This window comes from Scardinius erythrophthalmus (assembly GCF_964197995.2).
Source record: "Scardinius erythrophthalmus genome assembly, chromosome: 19".
Lineage (NCBI taxonomy): Eukaryota > Metazoa > Chordata > Actinopteri > Cypriniformes > Leuciscidae > Scardinius > Scardinius erythrophthalmus.
The window spans coordinates 20,997,737-21,018,030 of record NC_138239.1 but is presented as its reverse complement, the minus strand read 5'-3'; the positions used below and the strand labels follow the sequence as shown (position 1 = coordinate 21,018,030).

Here is a 20,294-nt window from a genome sequence, read left to right as displayed (position 1 = left end):
TTGAAGCTGAAGTAATAAGATTCTTATCACTTCTTATTATAGAGAAAAAAATATGCCTTTGCAAAGGTTTCCTAAACTAACTACAAGTGTTCCTTACTGTGCTGTCCAATTCAAGGGGAGACTTTGAAAAACAGTGCCTGACTGCATCTAGTGGTCATTGGAGAAATTGCAGTATGACAGACATCATTAACTGGGTGCCATTAAGGAATTAACATAGGGTAATATATACAGCATTTATTTTATTAATAAACAGCCTTTCAGACCTAGAGGAAGATAATGATTTAGGCTAACTTATAACTAATTGGTGACTGTATGTCTTAAACTGTATATATACACAGCGTTCCCATTCTTTTGTTCAATACAATGAGTGTTTCATGACCTTTCTAGTTGTTCCCAAGTACAGGATAATATTTTAAAAAAATTATAGAGATTGTTGAAGCAGATCTTTTTTGTACCTTATATATTATTCCACAAGTTACTGGCTATATAAAAGATTACACATACTAGTTTACAAAAATATATTTAGTTTTTTATTAGTCTTGTCTCCAAAGAGACCCTCATCCGACATACTGATGTTTCACGCTTACATGTGGCATTCATTAAACGCAATATCTTCTAGTCCATAAAATAGCTTTGAGCAAAAAAAAAAAAAACCTTCCTTGATGTTTCCAGGCCTTTTAAAATTCCCTGGTATTTCCAGGTTTTCCATGACTTGTCCCAAGGTCAAAGAAAATAAACTTAGTTTTAAACCTTGTAGGTCCAGGGTTTACTAACACATTCAAAAGAGCTCTTGGACACAAATCTAATCAACAAGTTTTCTCCATCACACAAAACATACTAACAACAAACTAAGACCCCCCCCCCTCCCAATGCTCAGGCTTTTCCCACACATTTACAATTAACTGTCCAACACATAACGCAAACATGTTCAAAAACGGACAGATCATTGCCACTGTTTACACATGTACAAACCACAATGTTTAACTTACATCTGTCAACTAGCGTCAGATTCACTCGCCTGTCATGCTTCGCAAAGATAAATCTGGAGTGTTTAGGTCAAATGTTATGCTGATCAGTGCATTTTGTTATTTGAATTTAAGGCGACTGAAAAATGTTTGCACGACGGACTAAATACAGAAACAAGCATGATTAAAATGAACGTACATCACTAAAAACAGATTGCACAAAATGTAAAAAGACGACATTCAAACTTAAGAAATGTATTTGGAAAAATCTTTTAAAAATACTGTTAAGACTGAAAACAAACTATTATAATATTTCATAGCAGATTTAAAAGTTAAAGGAATAGTTCACCCAAAAAAGCAGGGAAAAAAATAATTTACCAATCCTCATGACATTCCAAAGCTATACAGTAAGACTTCTTTTGATCATAAAAAGAGAAGTTTTGAATAATATCCTGGTTATTTTTGTTTCAATATAATAAAAAAATCACTGAAAATCTTCCCCTACACTGAAGTTCTGAAATGAACCAGTGGTGAACGGTTTTGTTTCAGAATTTCAGAAAATTATGAGTGAATAACAGTTAAACTCACAGAGCAAAGATAAAATGCTGTACCAACACTGAAATTGGGAAAAATGGGTTCAACATTTTTTTTTTTTTTTTTTTGTGAATCTGACCATAGTTGAGCCAAACCCATCTGACACAGGACAGCTCATAGTCTAAGAAACCTGATTTAGTCAAATGGACCCCTTTCATGACACTTCTATTGTGCTTTAGTTTTCATTTTGGAGCTTGCTTAACAGACTGAATCCCCTTTCACTTTAATTATACGGAAAAAAATATATTCTCCAAAAATATTTCTTTTGCATTCCATTGACAAAATGCACATGGGTTTAGAATGAGGATTAATAAACGATGACATCATTTTTATTCCGGGTGAACTAAGGAAATTGTAAACATTAACATGCTGAAACACCTACTGTATGCACAAAAACCTGCTATAACATGCACACTCATTTTTAGTCCATTTTATCCTGCTCCATTTCATTACTGCTAAAGCAAGCTGAAAGGTGCACGCTACAGTAACCTTTGACACCTGCCCCTGTAGAGGGAGACCGAGGACACCATGATACCCGTGCTACTCTGCGTAAAGAGATGTCTCTACAGAGGCAGGTTCAGGTCAAGTTACAGATCAGATGCGCTTGGATCCATTTTTAAATACGATTTTTAGTACATTCTTAGTCTTCCTGTACTCATACTAGACTTTGGTATTTTTTCTGAACAAATAATGCTGCATGCAAGATCATTCATCACTCTGCATCATTGTCGCTTGTATTGTAGTATTCCTCAAGTCACTTTGGATAAATGTATGTAAATGTAAATGTCATTGTTCATGCTAAGTCTTTTTGTAGTTTGTAGTGTTTAGTGCTGCTTTGAAAGAGCATTATCTTGAAGAATTGCATGTCAAAAGTTTAGAATTAAACTTGAGCATTTTTAAACCGAGGATTAGACTGCTGTTTTGATGCTGATCCCGTCTGTGAGTTTGTATTGGACAATCATGGATGGTCAAAAGTGGATGATGTAACCAATTGCCGCCTTCGGGGTTTCAGCTTCAGAGAGCCATAGCGAGGCTTTAAAAAAAACAATACAACACCAATACACATAGTTAATCTTCAGTAAATACAACAGTGGGGTTTTAATATCTGAGACACCCAGGGAAAATGTTTGTATTTTGTATTCAGCTTTAGATTATAATTAGTGCTGTCGAATCGATTAATCGCGATTAATGGATTTGACAGCACTAATTATGATAGAATTGAACAGAAAATGTTTGCATGTAGAAACGTACCTCTTTGCGTGCTGCTTTGGCACGGGTGAGTTTGACACTCTGAGATCTGCGCAGGCCCTTCTGGACTGACGCCTCGTCTTCAGAGAATACTCCATCTGTTTCCTCCTCATGCCCCTCCCCTGCTCGTTTATATGGCTCTGTTGGAGCAGATGCACAGAGGAAGCAATAAAGATCTCAAACAAGAGGAACTGAACCTTGAAGGATTAGTTTACCCAAAAAATGAAAATTCTATCATTTACGCACTCTCATGTCGCTCTAAACCCATTTTGTGAGATTTTTCAATACAATCACAACAAATAGACATTAAAGCTATCAAGCCTCAAAGAGGATGTAAACGCACCATGAAAAGTATTGGAATATAGTGGAAAATGTTTATGGTGCTTACTTTTATTGTGATTGCAGTCTTCCTTTCTCTATTAAAGAAAGTCATATGGGTTTGAATTGATATGATGGTGAGTAAATGACTGCATTTTTTGTCCAAAATGAATACATGATGTTTGCTAACTGCATGATTTGTATTATCTTATAACAGTATATTTCTTATTTGGGGAAAAATCGGGTTTATTGGAGACGTCCAAATAGATTACTTAGGCGTGCCGAAAGAACAACACAGACACAGTACAATCAACATGGGAAAATCTCACAGTAAAACAAGCAGCTGTGAAAATATGATACAAAGTATCATCTTTTTACTCTTTTAATTCCTTTTATACCTGTATTATATTTATATTTAATTTTCCTTGCTTTTATTTTGTGATTATTTGAATTCCTTTCTGTGTAAAGCACTTTGTATTACCATAGTGTATAAGCAAACTTGCCTTTTTACTTGGACAGTCACCTGATAACAGAATTGTTGAATTGTTTGAACAGCTAGACTTTCCAGCAGTTTAAATAAGGATTATTTTTCAATCCTTGTTCTACCACTAGAGGGAGACATACTGTTATAATTATAATAATGATGACACAATGTGCTCCACTAGAGTTCATCTGCCCTTGAGGTCTTAAAATGCTAATTTTGACTCTTACAGCTCATTTGTTTCTTTAGTTAAATCAGTATGCGGTAATTTTTCATAATTACATAATCAATCATTTATAATTATATAATGAGAAATGATGTCATTAGAGCGTGTGCTCACCAGAATCAACAGCGCTAGGGTCAGCAGGCTGAAGGGCCCGTCGTCGGCTGGGGCTGGAGAAGGCTGACTGCTCAGAGGGGATCTGCGTCAGGTCTGGAATACTGAAACTCCTCAGACGTTCACTGATGGCACCCTGTCCCTGTGACACAAGTCATGTGATCAGCTTTGTCACTATGCATGATCTATGGTATACAGGGCATTGATTGAACACAGTTCAAGAACCAAAAAGCCTTCATTTGTGATTGCTTTTATTATACACAAATTATATTTAACTTATCTGAAGGCATCGGCCAGTTAATAATGGTCTAATGATGTGCTGGTGACAGGTTACAGCAGATCGAAAAAGAAAGCAAGTTACCTGGGACAGGTGCAGAAGCTACTGCTGGAGATTAATTTAGCATGTAGACAGAAAGAGAAAGGAAACACGAAGATTTGTACTAGATTTTTACATTTTTTTTAAGAAAACGTGAGTGGTGATTAGAACAACATTAGCAACTGCATAATGTGGCAGATGGTTACCAGGGTGTTGCTATGCAGTGATTTTAGTGTGTTGCTATGCGGTTGCTAGGGTGTCAAAAGTCAAAAGAGCCCAAACCTATATGTTTTTGTCTCTAGATATGAGCAGTGGACTTTAGCAAGCACCACTTCTAAAAAACAATAAAAAACAGAAGAGCACTAGTGTTGGGGATTTTCTTTTAAGAATCAAACATGGCCAGACATTAAATTTGAAAAAAGAAAAAGGCAATAGTGAAGAGCACATTTAATATTTACTGAGTCACTGTTTTCATTTCCATGCAGTATCTGTCTTAATATATAAATAATATATAACAGAAAAAAATAATATTGACCTGAAACTATTTTAACAGAAGTACACTGTTTTTGCCCCCATTTTTCATGAGCTGAACTCAATTCTATGTACACAAAAGGCCTGTACTGCCAAATTCTCTGAAATGCCTTTGGAGATGGCTTAAGGTAGAGAAATGAACATTCAATTCACGGGCAACACCTCTGGTGGACATTCCTGCAGTCAGCATGCCAATTGCACGCTCCCTCAAAACTTGCGACACCTGTGGCATTGTGCCATGTGATAAAACTGCACATTTTAGAGTGGCCTTTTATTGTGGCCAGCCTAAGGCACACCTGTGCAATAATCATGCTGTCTAATCAGCATCTTGATATACCACACCTGTGAGGTGGATGGATTATCTCGGCAAAGGAGAAGTGCTCACTAACAGATTTAGACAGATTTGTGAACAATATTTGAAAGAAATAGGCCTTTTGTGTACAAGAAAAAGAAAAAGTCTTAGATCTTTGAGTTCAGCTCATGAAAAATGGGGGCAAAAACAATAATAATCTTGTTCAGTGTATATATACAACTACTGTTCAAAAATTATTTTTTAAAAGAAATTAACACTTTTATTCAGCATGGATTCATTAAATTGAGCAAAAGTGACAGTAAATACATTTATATTGTAACAAAAGCTGCTGTTTTTTTAACTTTCTAATCATCAAAGAATCCTGAAAAAAAAAAACTTTTTTAACATTGATAAATAATAAGAAATGTTTCTTGAGCAGCAAGTCAGCATATTAGAATGAACTCTGAAGGATCATGTGGCACTGAAGATTGGAGTAATGATGCTGAAAATATTCAGATTTGCCAACACATTAATAAATTGCATTTTGAAATATATTATTAGTTATTTTAAATTGTAATCATATTTCATAATATTATAGTTTTTAACTGTTTTTTTTTATTTAACTAATAAAATCAAGTTCCTTAATATTTAAAAAATTGATATACCCTGATATACCCTTTCCTAGAAATGAAATTATTTTTATAAGCAACAATAGCTTAAAACAGCATATCAGAAATGTCTGTAAAAAATGAAGTAATGTATCAATGCAAAACAATGTCTCTGTTTACATGGAATGAAAGCTGTTAGCTGACCAAATCAGCTTAGTTAGTTAGCTTAGCTCAAAAGCCCAGTATAAACAGTGCATGAGTGTATGGATGAGCACATGTGTCTTTGTGATACCTTCACAGCAGCAGTAACAGCAGCAGCAGCCGCGATAGTGAGACCCTGACGCCCGAAATTCACCATCGTCTCATAACTCTTCTCTCTGGCCTGGACAATATAGTCATCAATATCCTGCGAAACATAATGTAAAAAAAAATTATAAATATATAATTAAAATTCACCCTTAACCTCTAACTAGGACTTTGACAACAAACATTTACTTAGGGAACGAGATATGCAGTTAAAGGAACCATGGAGTTTAAATCATAGTTTGCAATGATCACATAATCGAGACATCCAACTAACCCAATCCATCTGTTTTTCTCTTAATGTTATTTATGTAATCATTGATTATGTAATCCTACTGACTCCATAATACATTTCAGTATGACTGTGTGTTCACTCTCAGTGAATGCCTATTCCCAGGGAACCTGATGATGTGCTAGGGTCATTACCCTTTCCTTGGATGCCAGCATAGGGTGTAGGAACTTCCTGTAGAGGACACTGGCTCCTCTGGTGTAGGGAGACAGCAACCAAAAGACGAAAGCCATTTTCAGTTCATAGTAAACTGGAAACCTAAAACATAGTCAAGTGCAATTAACGTGAAAATAGAGGGATGACGGAAGACAAAAAGAATGAGTTTGAGTTACACTTTCTCTACGATCTCTAAAATACCTTAAAGGGTAAGTTCACCCAAAAAATTAAAAAAATTGTCAATTACTCACCCTCATGTCATTCCAAACTCGTAAGACTGAAGAATGAAGATATTTTAATGAAATCTGAGAGATTTCTGTCCCTCCATTGATAGTCTACGCAACTACCACTTTGACACTTCAAAACAAAAAGATCATTAAGAGATAATAAAACTAATCTATATGAATTGGGCGGTTTATTCCAAATTTTCTGAAGAGACTCGATCACTTAAGAAGATTAACAGATTTAGGCTTTTAGAATATTCACATATAAACATTGATCAGCGAAACTAAGCAGAAGCTCAACCAAACCTGCGTAACAACACACGAGAATGAGCCTCATTGGTTCTCACAGAGAACTGGCATTTCAGCATTTTGTGTGTAGGCTGTATCTGAAGCCCACCGTATGCTTTGCTTACGCGCGTTCCGCCCCGTCTCGGAGTGCGCACACAGGAGGCCGCCTAGGGAACAGTATCTCTTTTGTGGCTTAATATGCTATTAATAACACTGTTTAATATAAAGCACATCCCGCAGTTTAGCAACAGTAGACTGCATTTTATAACACTCACTCGTTTGGCTGTTTTGGATGTCAAGTTTGGGGTTTTAGGAACGAAAGTGCACCGCTGTGAAGGAAGGGAAAGTCTGCTGGATGAAATGTGGCAGCGACATAATAATCGCTTTACGTAAATTATCTTGTTTTCATAATTGTTGGAAGCCAAAATCAAAATCAATTACGATTAATCACACAAGCCCTACTAAATGGTTCTTGCGAAAGCTCAAACATGCTGCGTAACCACTGATCTATATAATAGGGCTGTCAGTCTTCCTCTATAATACTATTCGAATTCCATTCCTTATTTTATTTAATATTCGAATAATATTCGAATATTAAATGCTCAAATTCATCCTATTATTAATATTTACGACATTACACAGTCTAATGGATCGCCAATGCGTGATGTTGATCGGTCTCATATCTTCACAGATAAACCATCAGTTTGTCTGTTATTGCCTTTTGGCGGACAGCTGGTAAGCCCCGTGATGAGGAGAGAGGCAGAAAATAAGTAATTCTTGCCTGGTTTAGCACTGCGGTTCCTCGGACAGATCGCCTAGCTTGTCAGGTTGTAAGTTGTCATAAAAAAAACGTATATTTTTCTCTCCGTTTTGGCCTTCCGTCCACAATGAGACGGCGTTTTTATAAATGAAAACGCACTCCAAAGTGGATACATTTGAAAACGCCGTTTTCACGTTGTAGTGTGGACTGTGAATCAAATTGTTGATCTCCGTTACCGTGGAGACATTCCTCTCCGCGATTTTTGACAGTTGTTATGATGATACAGCGTGGATAATGTGCACAATTGTGTTACGATTCAAAAACTTTATTGTTTATCAGACGAAACAAAAGCATTTAATTTTCACATGCGTGTGCCAAGGCGGCGAGAAAGGCAAGATTGCATTTTTTTTTAAAGGGGTGGTTTACTGCCTTTTTTCTTTGCTTGATTGTGTTTATGGGCTGCAATATAACATGTCTTCGTGTTTCGTTTGTTAAAAAACGCCTTATTTTTCATAAATTTCACCTTTATTGTAAGCCGCTTCCTCCTCTGTCATTTGAACGACCGGTTGACTTCCTGATTCTATGAAACCACTCCCTCAGAAAGAGGCAATGAGCTCAGATTGGTTAGTTCGGCCGGTGTGTTGTAATTGGCTAAACTGCGTCCGGAATCTTCACGCCCATTACCTTTACGGGCGACAGTTGCATGTGCTCCGGTCAAATGTAATGGTGTCAATATTGCCTCATCAGTTTGAGCCAGAATCAGACCCAGAGAGCGGTGATGAAGAGAGTCAAGCAGAACCTCCGCAAACACGGCTCTTACTAAACGTTTCTGAATGGTAATTTATTTTATTTTATTATTATTCTCTCAAAGAATTTCCATACGCTGTTACTTGAAAATGCTACTGCTGTTTGTTAGCTTTTGAGATACGCTTTCCCCCTGATTAAACATTTAATATAACTGAATACATGACTGAGTAATACCGTTTTTTAAAGATATTGTTTTATTGATAGAATGAACAACCGTTTAACTATTCACAAAGCTTAGTTTACTCAGTTTGTCGTTTTCTTTAGGTGTGCATGTGATAACAGCAGCTGAAGTTTGCTGTTGCGATAATTTTTTGAAGTTTGTACACGTTTGTCTTATACACACAAAATAGCATCGAACTAACTAGCTACTATAAACAAACAGCTTTGGCATTGGTTTGCGTTCTTGATCAAATCAAAAAATTACGTCATTAAGTATACATGGAAAATACGTTTACAAAATTTGTACATATTACAAATTCGGGTCCAAAATGTTTGTACGCGTTTGTCATATAAAGCCAGCGCTGGCATTTTTTTACATCCTTGATAAAACTAAAACATTACGTCTTAAATTATACAGGCAAATACATTTAAAATGATTAAACCTTACTTGCAGGTTGTGGCCTCTGGTTTTAAAGCTGTAACTGCTTCATGTTGGAGTTATAGTTTCTTGTTGAATCCGACATTGAACTCGTGTAGATTCTGGAAGCTGTCTTCCGTAAAATGTGCAGCACAGAGAGCTAAACTACGATTGTAATTGTCAGGAACATAACCAAACTTAAATTTTAACCATTGTTGACGAACTACAGCGTCTGTAGGAAGCCTGAACACAGAAGACCTGACAGCTACAGCTCTCCACTATAACTCCTCCTCTTCGACAGCAGAACATGTTCCGGAGGGAGGGTGGATGTAAATGTATGGGTTAGTTACGTATAAAACCCGGGAAGTATCTCGTTGTAGTCCCATTCGAGACGTTTTTGTAGGCATTAAACTTCCTGATTTTTAAAAGACAATATCTCCGCTTACGTTGAACTTTAAGCGCAGCAACTTTGCAGATACTGTTCATGCACCAACAGCAACATTACACAGTATTTAAAATGAAAAAAGTGAAATAGCAATCAACCACCCCTTTAAATATACATAAAAAAGCAATATTCGAATAGGAACTTCAGCATTCGAATAGTATTGATTTTTTTAATATTTGAATTATATTCGAATTTCGGAATTCGTTCCAACAGCCCTACTATATAATGACATATATATAGATCAGTGTGCGTAACACACGAGAACAAACCTCATTGGTTCTTGCACGTCAAGCAAGCATGCTTGAGCTTCCATTGACCATATCTGATATGTGTGTTGTTGATGAATATTTATATATGAATGAATACAAATAAAGCGATCGTGTCTCGTCAGAATATTTGGACTAAAACGCTCAATTCATATGGATTCGTTTTTCAATCTCTGTATGGATTTTTGGAGCGGTAGTTGCGTGGACTGTCAAATAGAGGGACAGAAAATATATTAATTTGTGTCTTACGGATTTTAAACAACATTTGGGTGAGTAAATGATTTTTTAAAGGTGAACTGTCCCTTTAAGCAACAAATAAACAGCCTTGGTTGATTGACATAATGAAACTATATCTGTTAATAATAGACTCAAAAAGTCAATAATTTGCCAAATTAAAGTGATATTATACATTTGTACATTTTATTTTTTAAATTATTGTTATTTATTTATGTTTTAGAATTTTTAGTGCAATGTTTTTTAGTACCCTTTACTATAGAGTACAGTTTTATCCTGAGCTATCCATACAAATAAAGCTGATCTAATTTAGGAAGACCAGAGCCAGTGAAAGCACAGCTGAACTTGTTTTTTTTAAATGTCACGAAACTAATGAAATGCACTAAAATGTAACTGAACTGAAAGTGAACCTAACAGACTGGTTCCCCTAAGTGGCCTGAGGAAAATAAACGGAGCTCAAAATCTGCAAGTGCAACAGATAAAAGCCCTTTTCATACACCACAAAGGCTAGACAGTGAAAAGCCACACAATAGAGAAGAATTGCAAAATGTTAATAAAACCACTTGATGCACAATTACTCCATGCAATCCAATAGCAATCATTTGTCTCTTTTCAGACAGTGTGAGTATGTACAGTATTTACCAAGCCAAAGAAAGGTCTGTGATGGTCTCCACCACTGTGTAAAGTGCAAACACAATCCAGTACATCATCCATCGCACCTGTAAAACCACAAACACAAAATGTTTGTTGAAGGTATAGAAGAGATAATACAAAAACACACCACGGAGGACCATTTAAAGGTACAACTTTTGGCGCTCTAGCGGTTGATAAACAAAACTGCAAGCGTCTTGCGGAAGAATATTGTAGCGGAGCTACTTCTCTCAGTTTATGTAGGTTGTTGTCCCGCTCGGTCTAAACTAGTCTGAATATAAACACTTATTATAGGTGTATCATAGTGATTCAGGATAAGGGAAAACACAGTTTGGAAGATGGTACATTCATGATGTAGGCTACTCGCTCATTACATACATTTTGTAAATTTTAAACAAAAAGTGACCGTGTACCTTTAAATATTACAATATATGAATATTAATAAATTACTATATGGTACATATCAAAATACTATGGTATCACCATCACTATATACCATACATAATACATTATATTTTGTAAGGAAAGAAATGCATGGCGGAAGCAGGACAGGATTAAATTGCTAAACAGCTCAGGGTTTAGTTACTGACAGCCTCTGTCAGATACTAAGAGTAACTGGGATATACAAACAATACAGCTGGAGCTCTCCATCTACTCTGGCTGTTAACATTCTCTGAACTCAAATATTAAGAGTCAGTAGAACATCGCTGGATAATGATATGCATATGACTTTGTCTTGTTTGTTCAAAGAATTGAATACTCACATATTCTTTGACGTTCTTGGATTTGACAGCTTTAAAGGAGTAGTATGCAGGATACAGCGTTCCAAACACAAGACTGTGAGAAAACACAAACAGGCATGCAATTGAGACTACTGTATCCTAAAATGCCTGTTATAGGCAGGCAAACAAATAAAGGTTCAAGCTGATAGTAACACTCTTTACAATTAGGGAGGGACATATGTTATATCGATTGATCTATATCAGTTATCAGCCATTAGGTTTTTTTTTTTTTTTTGACAATTGGTTTACCTTTGCCATCATCTAATATTCACATAATCTTTAAAATTAATACTTTATTTTAAAACAGTAAACATTTAATAACACTGTCTTTAGCAAATCATGAAGCTGATATATTTTTTTCCTATTGTCGTGGTGCCTAAATTCACTTATAGCATTTAAATGGATTGATCTTTTATCTTAGTGTTTTATTTTTTTATTTAGACAAAATAATGTAGAACCAGAATTTGAATATCCCTATGCACAATTTGTATGAAATATTACTAATATTTAGCCTAACATTCATTTGGATGCCCACCCAAATGGCAAATACAGCCTTTACCTTTGGTTACATGCCAATAAAATATTAAAAATGAAACACTGATCATTCAAAATGCTCTGTTAATTCTACAAATATCTATTTATTCATGGTTTTTGCATGATGACACACCTTTATAGGAACGCCCACCTGGAGGGCAAAACAAGGCTTTTCTCCATTGCTTGCCAATTATTTTTTTTACCAGGTTTGTACTAAGTTCTAATGTAGTAAGACAGTGATATTAAAAAGACCAAATTAAATATACACCTAATTAATGATGCATACTATATACAGGCAAAAATATGAACCCAGAGTATAAACGCCACGTTTCTCATTAAGATTTTTTTCCATAGAAAACCATTATAAAGAAAATGCCATTTTTGATCTTTGAATATCACTGGCACTATTTGCACTTAAAAGGCACTATTTTTTTTTTTCATGCTGTGTTTTAGAATGTCCTGCTGTTTTTAGATATTTAAATACTGCAGCAGGTGCTGTATCTGGATCATGATTCACAAGTGCCCAAAACTTGCATTTTGTTCACATATTTTTGTTTTTCTTCTTTTGAGAGTTGATCTAAATATGTGTGGCTTGAAACAGATGGAAAACTGACAGGCAAGTGCTGCAGTTCTATGGACGGTTTGCCCTCTAGGTCTCTGTGGCAGTCACATGACTGAAAACTATGAATAGTGAGGATGAGATTTAAAAAAAAAAAAAAAAAAAAAAAAGAGCATGTGTTTTTTTTTTTCCACTGAACACCTCACTTCAGTAAACACTCAGTAAATCCACGGCCTTCACTGTAACCGGCCTGTCTTTCCCTGGACCATGTATTTTCCAGTAGCTATGGGAACGACAGCACTGCCTGATACCGTCTAAAGTTATGTGCATTCATGGGTGTGTGAGTGTGTGTGTGTGTGTGTTTGTGTGTGTTGAGGGACTGTTGGATGGATTCCATTTATTGCGTAACCGTTTCTCCACTCTAAAACATCTCTACCATAAAGCAAAATAAGTGCTGAAGTCAAGAGTAGAGGTAATTTCTTAACTCAAAACAAAAATTATCATTTGTAATTAAACAACTTTAGCATCACCAAGTCATCTTTTCTAAACAGAGCCCTTGCCTTGCTTTTACTACTAGTCAGAAGAAAGTGTTTAAACGTCGAATGCTGTGAGAACACATTACAGTCACAATGGTTTAGTCATGCATTTCCTATTACGCTGTTCGCTGGGAGAACTTGTGAGGGTAAAAAAAGAAATGCGCGTGATGTTACTGCACATCTCTAAAAACAGCTAGGCCTTGTTTGCCATCAGCAAATAATTCATCATGTTAACTAACAGTAAGAACACAAAAAGCATTTCAAAAGACCTTTAGACTTTGAAACTGACTATAACCTAATATAAGATGTATTTCTATCAGTGACGACCAGAGACCTTATCTCTTACATTGTCAGTACACTAAAGATAACCAAACCCACAGCAAACAGCTCCAAGTGAGATGAGGCACAGAATGTGCTTTCCTGTGCTGACCTTTCCGCAAAGAGAGGGACACACCTAATGTAACATTAAGGTCCAGCAGGAAACCAGCAGTTCCTCCTTCCTTTGCAGACAGGGACATTAACCAAAGCAGGTCTCCAACCAAAAACATAATGGATTTCCTGTTGTACTCCACTACGGCAGCAAGACTGATGTCTTTTTCTGCTTAATTTGTGAATTTGTATCATGTTTGAATCAGGGGTTCCTACAATTTCTTACTAGTGAATTGTAATGATTTTTTGTGATGACTGTATTAGGATTTTTGCACACTCAAAAATAGTATTATCTCTCATTTTTAGCTGATAAAATACCTAGAAAAAAATTATATTGACAGTAAACATTTCCATGACTGTTTAAAATTGAATTGATTTCCATCACCTTTCTGGGCCTGAAAAATCAAACTTAAATTTCCTGGTTTTAGATTTTTCAGGACTGTGGCAACTTTGTTGATTGTGGGGGGGGGGGGGGGAAATACATGAAAATACTGCAGTGTTGCAACTGTAACATTATTATATTGGAGACAAAACATTTTTTTTTTTTTAACTGAAGCATGTTGAGTTTTTTTTATTATTTTTTTATTTTTACTCGTGACCAAAAGCAAATACACGACAATAAACAAGAACATTAAGATTTGTTTTATGGATTTATAATACTATTTTGAATGATAACATTTATAGAGGCAGACAGTACAGTGTGCATAGATTTGATTAGTATGTAAATGCACAGTCAGCAGTTTTTCTAATAACAGTTACATGTAGCTCAGAAACAAAGCAAATCTTTTTTAATAAATACTCACACGATGACCCTAGATATAATCCACGACACCATCTTCCAACCTTTTGCACTTTCAAGTAATGAGATTCGCTGCAGGTCCTGTCCAGATGTATAAATTATTCAAGTAAACTAACTAACAGTAACTTTTGTCTCGCTTCTCCAACCGCTAAAACTCAAACATTGAGTTCCTGTTTTTAACGCATACGTTCTGATTTCAACAAGTCTACAGGATGACATCGTTATTTGACATATATAAACACTCGTTTTAGCTGTTGTTATCTCCCTACATTATGTCCCGTTGTGTTAATCGAGTATGTAATGTTTTTCTTCTTCGTTCTTCTCATGTCCTTTCGGACTAGGAACGATGTCAGTTTGATTGATGGCTCGACTGGCCACTGATTGGACGGAGCCACTGGTTTGTTCCGCCTTCTGCGTCTGCTGATTGGACCACTGACTCCAAACAGGGTCACAGGGCGGAGCAGTGCAGAGCAGGCTTGTAGTTGCACGCTGGTTGCGTACTAGGATGAGAATGATTGAGTTTATGGCAGGTAATTTTTTAAAACATTTTTTATTTGAAGATGTTAAAATATTCTTCGATGGATGGATGGATAGATATTTTTATGTATTTAATGGACGTATTGTCGTGTAGTAGTTTGATGAATGGGATGTATTCTGAATGCAGGTTCAAAACAGGTTCAAGCTGATTTGCTTTTGCTCAGGGTCTCAGAATTGTTGGGGAGGGAGGGAACGTTCTCATTCTAGAGAGCAGTTTATTGGACAAAACTTGGATGCTCCCAAGTGTAAGATAAGACATACAGATTTTTGATCCATGGTACATGTTCTAAAATATAATTTTGGCATCTTTAAGAAGAAGTAGGCTATACTAACATGACCTCAATGGTAATTAATAGGACAAAGCAACATATCTCCAGGTTATCTGAGTGGAACTGCACTGTAGGTAATTTCCAATTAAAAGCACCTAACTACGGTGGCCGAGAGAGCTCAACGCGCTGCAAATGAAGAAAACACATGCAAACAGAAAAAAAACGCATGCAAACAGAAAAAAACACATGCAAATAGAAAAAAACACATGCAAATAGAAACAGTTAGTTGTAGGTTAGTTATATAGATGGTAGGGATGTTTGATATTGACAAAAACAAATGATATCTTAATATTTTATCGATAATAATAATTATACAATATTTTGCTGATAGTGTTTATTGTGTTGGTACATGGCAGGTTTAGGACTGCCGTTGACAGCTGACTCTCAAAGCTTTTAATATTCGTCATTTTGTGCGGCGATCAGTTGACAGAAATTATCTTCTTTTTTTCAATAAGTTTAAATAGATTTTTACCTTTTATGGGCATTTTACCTTTATAAAGCCATTTTTTAACCTAATTAAATGTATGCATCATCTTCTGTGTCAAATTCTTACATTTAATCAATAAATTCAATTAGAATAATAAGACACAATATGGCTGTTACCAATCAAATGAAATCAGTATCAACAAAATTATTTTTTGCAATGCAGAGAGGAAATATCCAACCACAACCCTATACCTTAACTCCTGCCATCAAGAGAGGGGGAGCTGGACGTCATCTGGCTCTGCAGTGAGCACCACTTGCATTTACTGTGGGCTGTTTAATACAGCTCAGAGGGACATGAATGTATTTAACCTGCAGTTACAAATGCATAAATAATGTTTTAAAAATAAAATGTTGAATATTGATATTTTGAAATTAAAAATGAAAAGATACTTTAAATGTGAAATTAAAACTGCCAAGTGGAAGCAAGTCACTGTAAATGAGTGAGAACATCGGCTACATCTGAAACCGCATACTTCCCTACTATATAGTCGGCGAAAAACAGTATGTGACAAAATAAGTATGTCCGAATTCACAGTATTCATAAAAGAGTAGGCAAAAAGTACCTGGATGATCTATTACTTCCGGCAAGATTCTGAAGTGTGCATACAATGGACACTTTACTATCCCATGAGGCCACGGGAGAGGATTTATGAATGGCAGTGAAGCGACGTAACTGACACTGTCACTCTGGTAGGTCACATGATAATGACAACATGGAGAATGTAGAATGTCCAGATTACATTCATACTACACACATTCATACTATATAGAACATACTTTTATAGTGGTCGTGATGTAACTTACTCAAGAGAGTATGCGATTTCAAACGCAGCCATTGAGTTTCAACCAATTCATTCGACAAAGCATTTGAATGAGTCATTGCATCATTCATTCAAACGATTTATTCATTCAGTAACGAGACACTAAACAGTCCTGTGGCTTTGAAACTGTTTTCATTGGTGAAAAAAAGCAAAAACAGGCAATATTGTGTCTAAAATGTAAGTCACTTAATATTAACTTATTGTTTATTGAACTGCTGTATAAAATCAACATCGCATTTGTAATCATGCTGATATTTGGAGAAAAAAAACTGCACTCTGTGATTTTGATTAATAAATGATATAAATATTAAAGACATACAGAGGTATTTTTGCCCCATTTTATTGAAAATTGGGGGCATTATAAATGCTTTTTAAATCACACAGTAAAAGGTTGCATTCTAAATGAGCAAGCTCACTTGTCTAACCTACTGGACTACATAGTGTATGTGTGCACTCTCTGTGTGCTTTTGTAAAGAGAGGGACATAGAGTACGTGATAATGTCAGATCACACATTGTTAAAACAACAATCACGATAATATCATAGACTATATATATCTCACACCCCTAATAGATGGTAACTGTAAATGCAGTAATGTCTCTTAATTAATGAATTAAATAATAGTAACAGAAAGTATGCATTGCTTAACAATGTACAACAGCTGCATAGTTTCTGCCACATTTGTTTTAGGTTCTCTCAATTTACCCTCAGGTCGATGTTGCAGTGTGCATTAGATTGTTAAAATGCACAAGGGAGTAGCAGAGTGATTAATGATGACTTTAACCTGTCTTTTGTAGACTTCCGTGCCCATCTGTGATCATTTGATCCACACTAAGAATAGAAATGAAAAATGTATGAATTCTTGATTTTGGTACTCTGAGTCTAAAGACCACCCTTAAGGAAATGTGTTTTTATCTGGTCTCAAAGTATGAAAGAAACTAAAAGCAGTCAATGGCTCACTTTGCACATCCATTGCAACATTGTGTTGTGTTAGGCTACTAGGCGTTTAAGAAAATACTGTAGTGGCCTTGTTGCAATGTAGTGTTAGGAGAAAATTACATTCAAGGGGCCTTTTACCCTGTCATAGAGAACAATAATGGTGAAGGGCTCATTCTTAGGGTCATTCCATCTCAAGAGGTTCAGTGTAGGATGCTTGGCCATTTTTATTTTTCAAAAATATTTCAGGTTAGCTCTATAGCTCCTTAAAAAGTGCACATTACAAGGTACACACACATGTATTAATATTTTGCACATTTTCTGTTTACTGAAGTCCAAATGAAAAGAACCAGAATGCTCAGGGTTCCACTTTCAGGGTCAGAGAATGTTTTCAGTCTCAGCCCTAATTTTTTTAATAGTGCATTTTTTTTTTTTTTTTATACACATTTTGGGCAAGAGTTTCAGTTTGCATTTGTGATTAAATGCCTTGTCTGTTTCAGGAAATGCCACCTGGAGACAGACAGTCATTTCCATATAGACATTCTCACTCTCCAACAGATTTTTCCAACAGATTACCAGTGTTTAATAGAATAATTGAAATTTTATGTCTCTTAATTTAATAACGAAGCAATATAACAATTTATTAGGAGTATTACCGCTAGCCTTTATTATATTATTTAATGGGCTATTTAAATATTATGAATTATTTACAAAACACAAATGCCAAATCCCTCAAAGAAAAGCACTCCCTCCTCTTTTTTTTTTTAGGCTCCAGGATTGGTTCAAGGTTGGATGCGCGTGCCCTTGTCGCTGGCGCGTGCGTGCCCCGTCCTTCAGCAGAAACCCTGCGCGCGATAACGCGTCAGCATCAAGCAAAGGATCAGTAATATTTCCAATAAATGATACGTCTGATAGCTGACGAACTGCACGAGCTTGCTCCACTCTGGGATCGCGGATCCATATATCAGGGGAGACGGGGCGTGTTTGAGGTGAGAGTGAACATGAGTGATGCTTTTGTGATTGTGTTGTGCATTTTGTTGGTGATGCCAGGTTTCTGAGGACTCGTGCAAGGGTCTGCAGTTCCGCCTGAGGAGCTGTCTGTGGTTCTGAAAGAATCGAGTGTCTGTGCAAGACTGTGCGTTTTTGGTTACACGAAAATTAGCTCCCTGCTCCATTTTCTGGCGGTCTGAAGCAAGATAAGACAGCGAATCTCGCTTGACACACCATTAAGCCTTCACATGCATGACATACGGATGCAGCGCGAGGTGGAACAGTGTTTGCATTTAATTGGCTGTCCCACCGATCCTGCAAAACTGAGAAGTGTGTTTGATCTGTGACCTGCTGTCATCAGTTTTAATTTTAATCTGTTCATTTTAACCTTGAGAGTGAAAAATCCTCTAATAAATGGTTTTAAGATATCCAAATATAATTGCAATCCAAATGATGGTTTCACTCAAACATCGTTGGTAAAGCATCAGAAATGACACAATCAGGTGGGGATTATCACAAAGACACTGTCATCTGATCTTTAGTCCTGCAATGTTGCACTATCATAAATACTTTAATTTATTCATTCATTCAAGATTTGGTGTTTTAAGCTGCCAGGTGTATCATTATTTGTTGTGTGCCTTGTTTCTCTCTATCAGGTGTATATCCACTGGAGTAGCTGTTCTGCAGAGTTTTTGAACCATGGCGAAGAACAACAGCCTCCATCCAAATAGCAACGGAGAGACGGACGACTCGCCAAACATGCTGGTTTACAGAAAGGTAGGACTTTCGAATAATTATTTGGATTGCTTTTGGTTGCTTTATGAAAGTTATTGACTTTTGAACAAAACTAGTATGATGAGCTTTGTTCAGAGCACAGTTTTGGGGAAAAGAATGCATGAGCTAGTTGTTTGAAAAGCCAGTTTCTGTGTAGACTAAAATCTTGGCTACAAAAAGCTGCAGAAAAAAAGAAGAGTTTGTCTACCACACACTGACCTTTTGTAACAACGTGCCCAATTGTTAGAATGGGAATGATTTATTAAATAGCATATTAATTTAACGGCAGGCTATTTATTGGCTTCACAGCAGTGTGTAAACATTATCGTGGCAGCTTACAAAAAGGCTGCAGCATTATTTTGGATAAACATTACATTTACAACATTAAAATACCCTTGTGCTGCTAATACAATTCAACCTTAAAATCAACCTTCATTATATAGCTGACCCTTGTTTTAATGTATAGCAGAATGGTTTTATTGTGTTAAGTCGTGTCACCAATCGTTACATAAAAATGTGAAGATGTTGAAGTTGAGGTTCGGAGAAAAGTTTTCACAACTTTTGCCTTTGTGACAACTTCCCCTTGTGACTATGACACTGGAGGGTATTTTCTTGTGAAGCAACAGGGATGGAAAAAAGAAAAACGTTTTGAACAAGTTGAGGCGGACATTGCAACTTTTTCGACCTTTCTTACTCTCCATCTTTCGGATGATTGGTAATTTGCTCATCACAGCCAAAGTCATTTGTGTTGCTGATTGGGAACTGAAGTCTATCATTGTGGCTGAGAGCCCCTAATGTTACCACTCGCCCTGTGGAGTCTCAGAAAAGAAACATGAATTTTTCACAAAGCCATTATCACATAATTTAAAGACTTGTGTGGCAAATTACAGTTTCCATCATGGTCAGTCGTTGTGTCATTAATTAGTAGCCTGCTTAAATGAGGCATCTGAGTGCTTTCATCATTCCCTGAGATGAATTCATCATTCTAGTTTCAAGGCCGACATTAGGAATGGGCGATATACTGAATATTCATGATATATTTGTGATGATTTTGCATAGTGAAATAAAAATAATTAACATTGTGATGATTTTT

At 36.1% G+C, this 20,294-nt stretch overlaps 2 protein-coding genes across 2 annotated transcripts in view; one reads left to right on the top strand and one right to left on the bottom strand.

Moving 5' to 3' along the window:
- Nucleotides 1-517: 517 nt before the first annotated feature.
- On the bottom strand, nucleotides 518-14,680 carry reep3a (receptor accessory protein 3a). Its single transcript, XM_081347442.1, has 8 exons — nucleotides 14,334-14,680; nucleotides 11,455-11,527; nucleotides 10,682-10,758; nucleotides 6,420-6,540; nucleotides 5,983-6,096; nucleotides 3,947-4,085; nucleotides 2,811-2,947; nucleotides 518-2,592 (listed from the first exon to the last, which is right to left on the bottom strand). Exons 1-8 carry the CDS (start codon nucleotides 14,363-14,365, stop codon nucleotides 2,518-2,520), a joined length of 768 nt encoding a protein of 255 aa, XP_081203568.1. The 5' UTR covers nucleotides 14,366-14,680; the 3' UTR covers nucleotides 518-2,517.
- Nucleotides 14,681-14,781: 101 nt separating this feature from the next.
- rgs7a (regulator of G protein signaling 7a) overlaps nucleotides 14,782-20,294 on the top strand; it is a 67,541-nt gene continuing 62,028 nt past the window's right edge. The window contains exons 1-3 of the mRNA XM_081347439.1: nucleotides 14,782-14,859; nucleotides 18,206-18,426; nucleotides 19,084-19,204. Coding sequence (XP_081203565.1) covers nucleotides 19,127-19,204 — 78 coding nt within the window. The 5' untranslated portion in view covers nucleotides 14,782-14,859; nucleotides 18,206-18,426; nucleotides 19,084-19,126. The remainder of the gene's footprint in view (nucleotides 14,860-18,205; nucleotides 18,427-19,083; nucleotides 19,205-20,294) is intronic.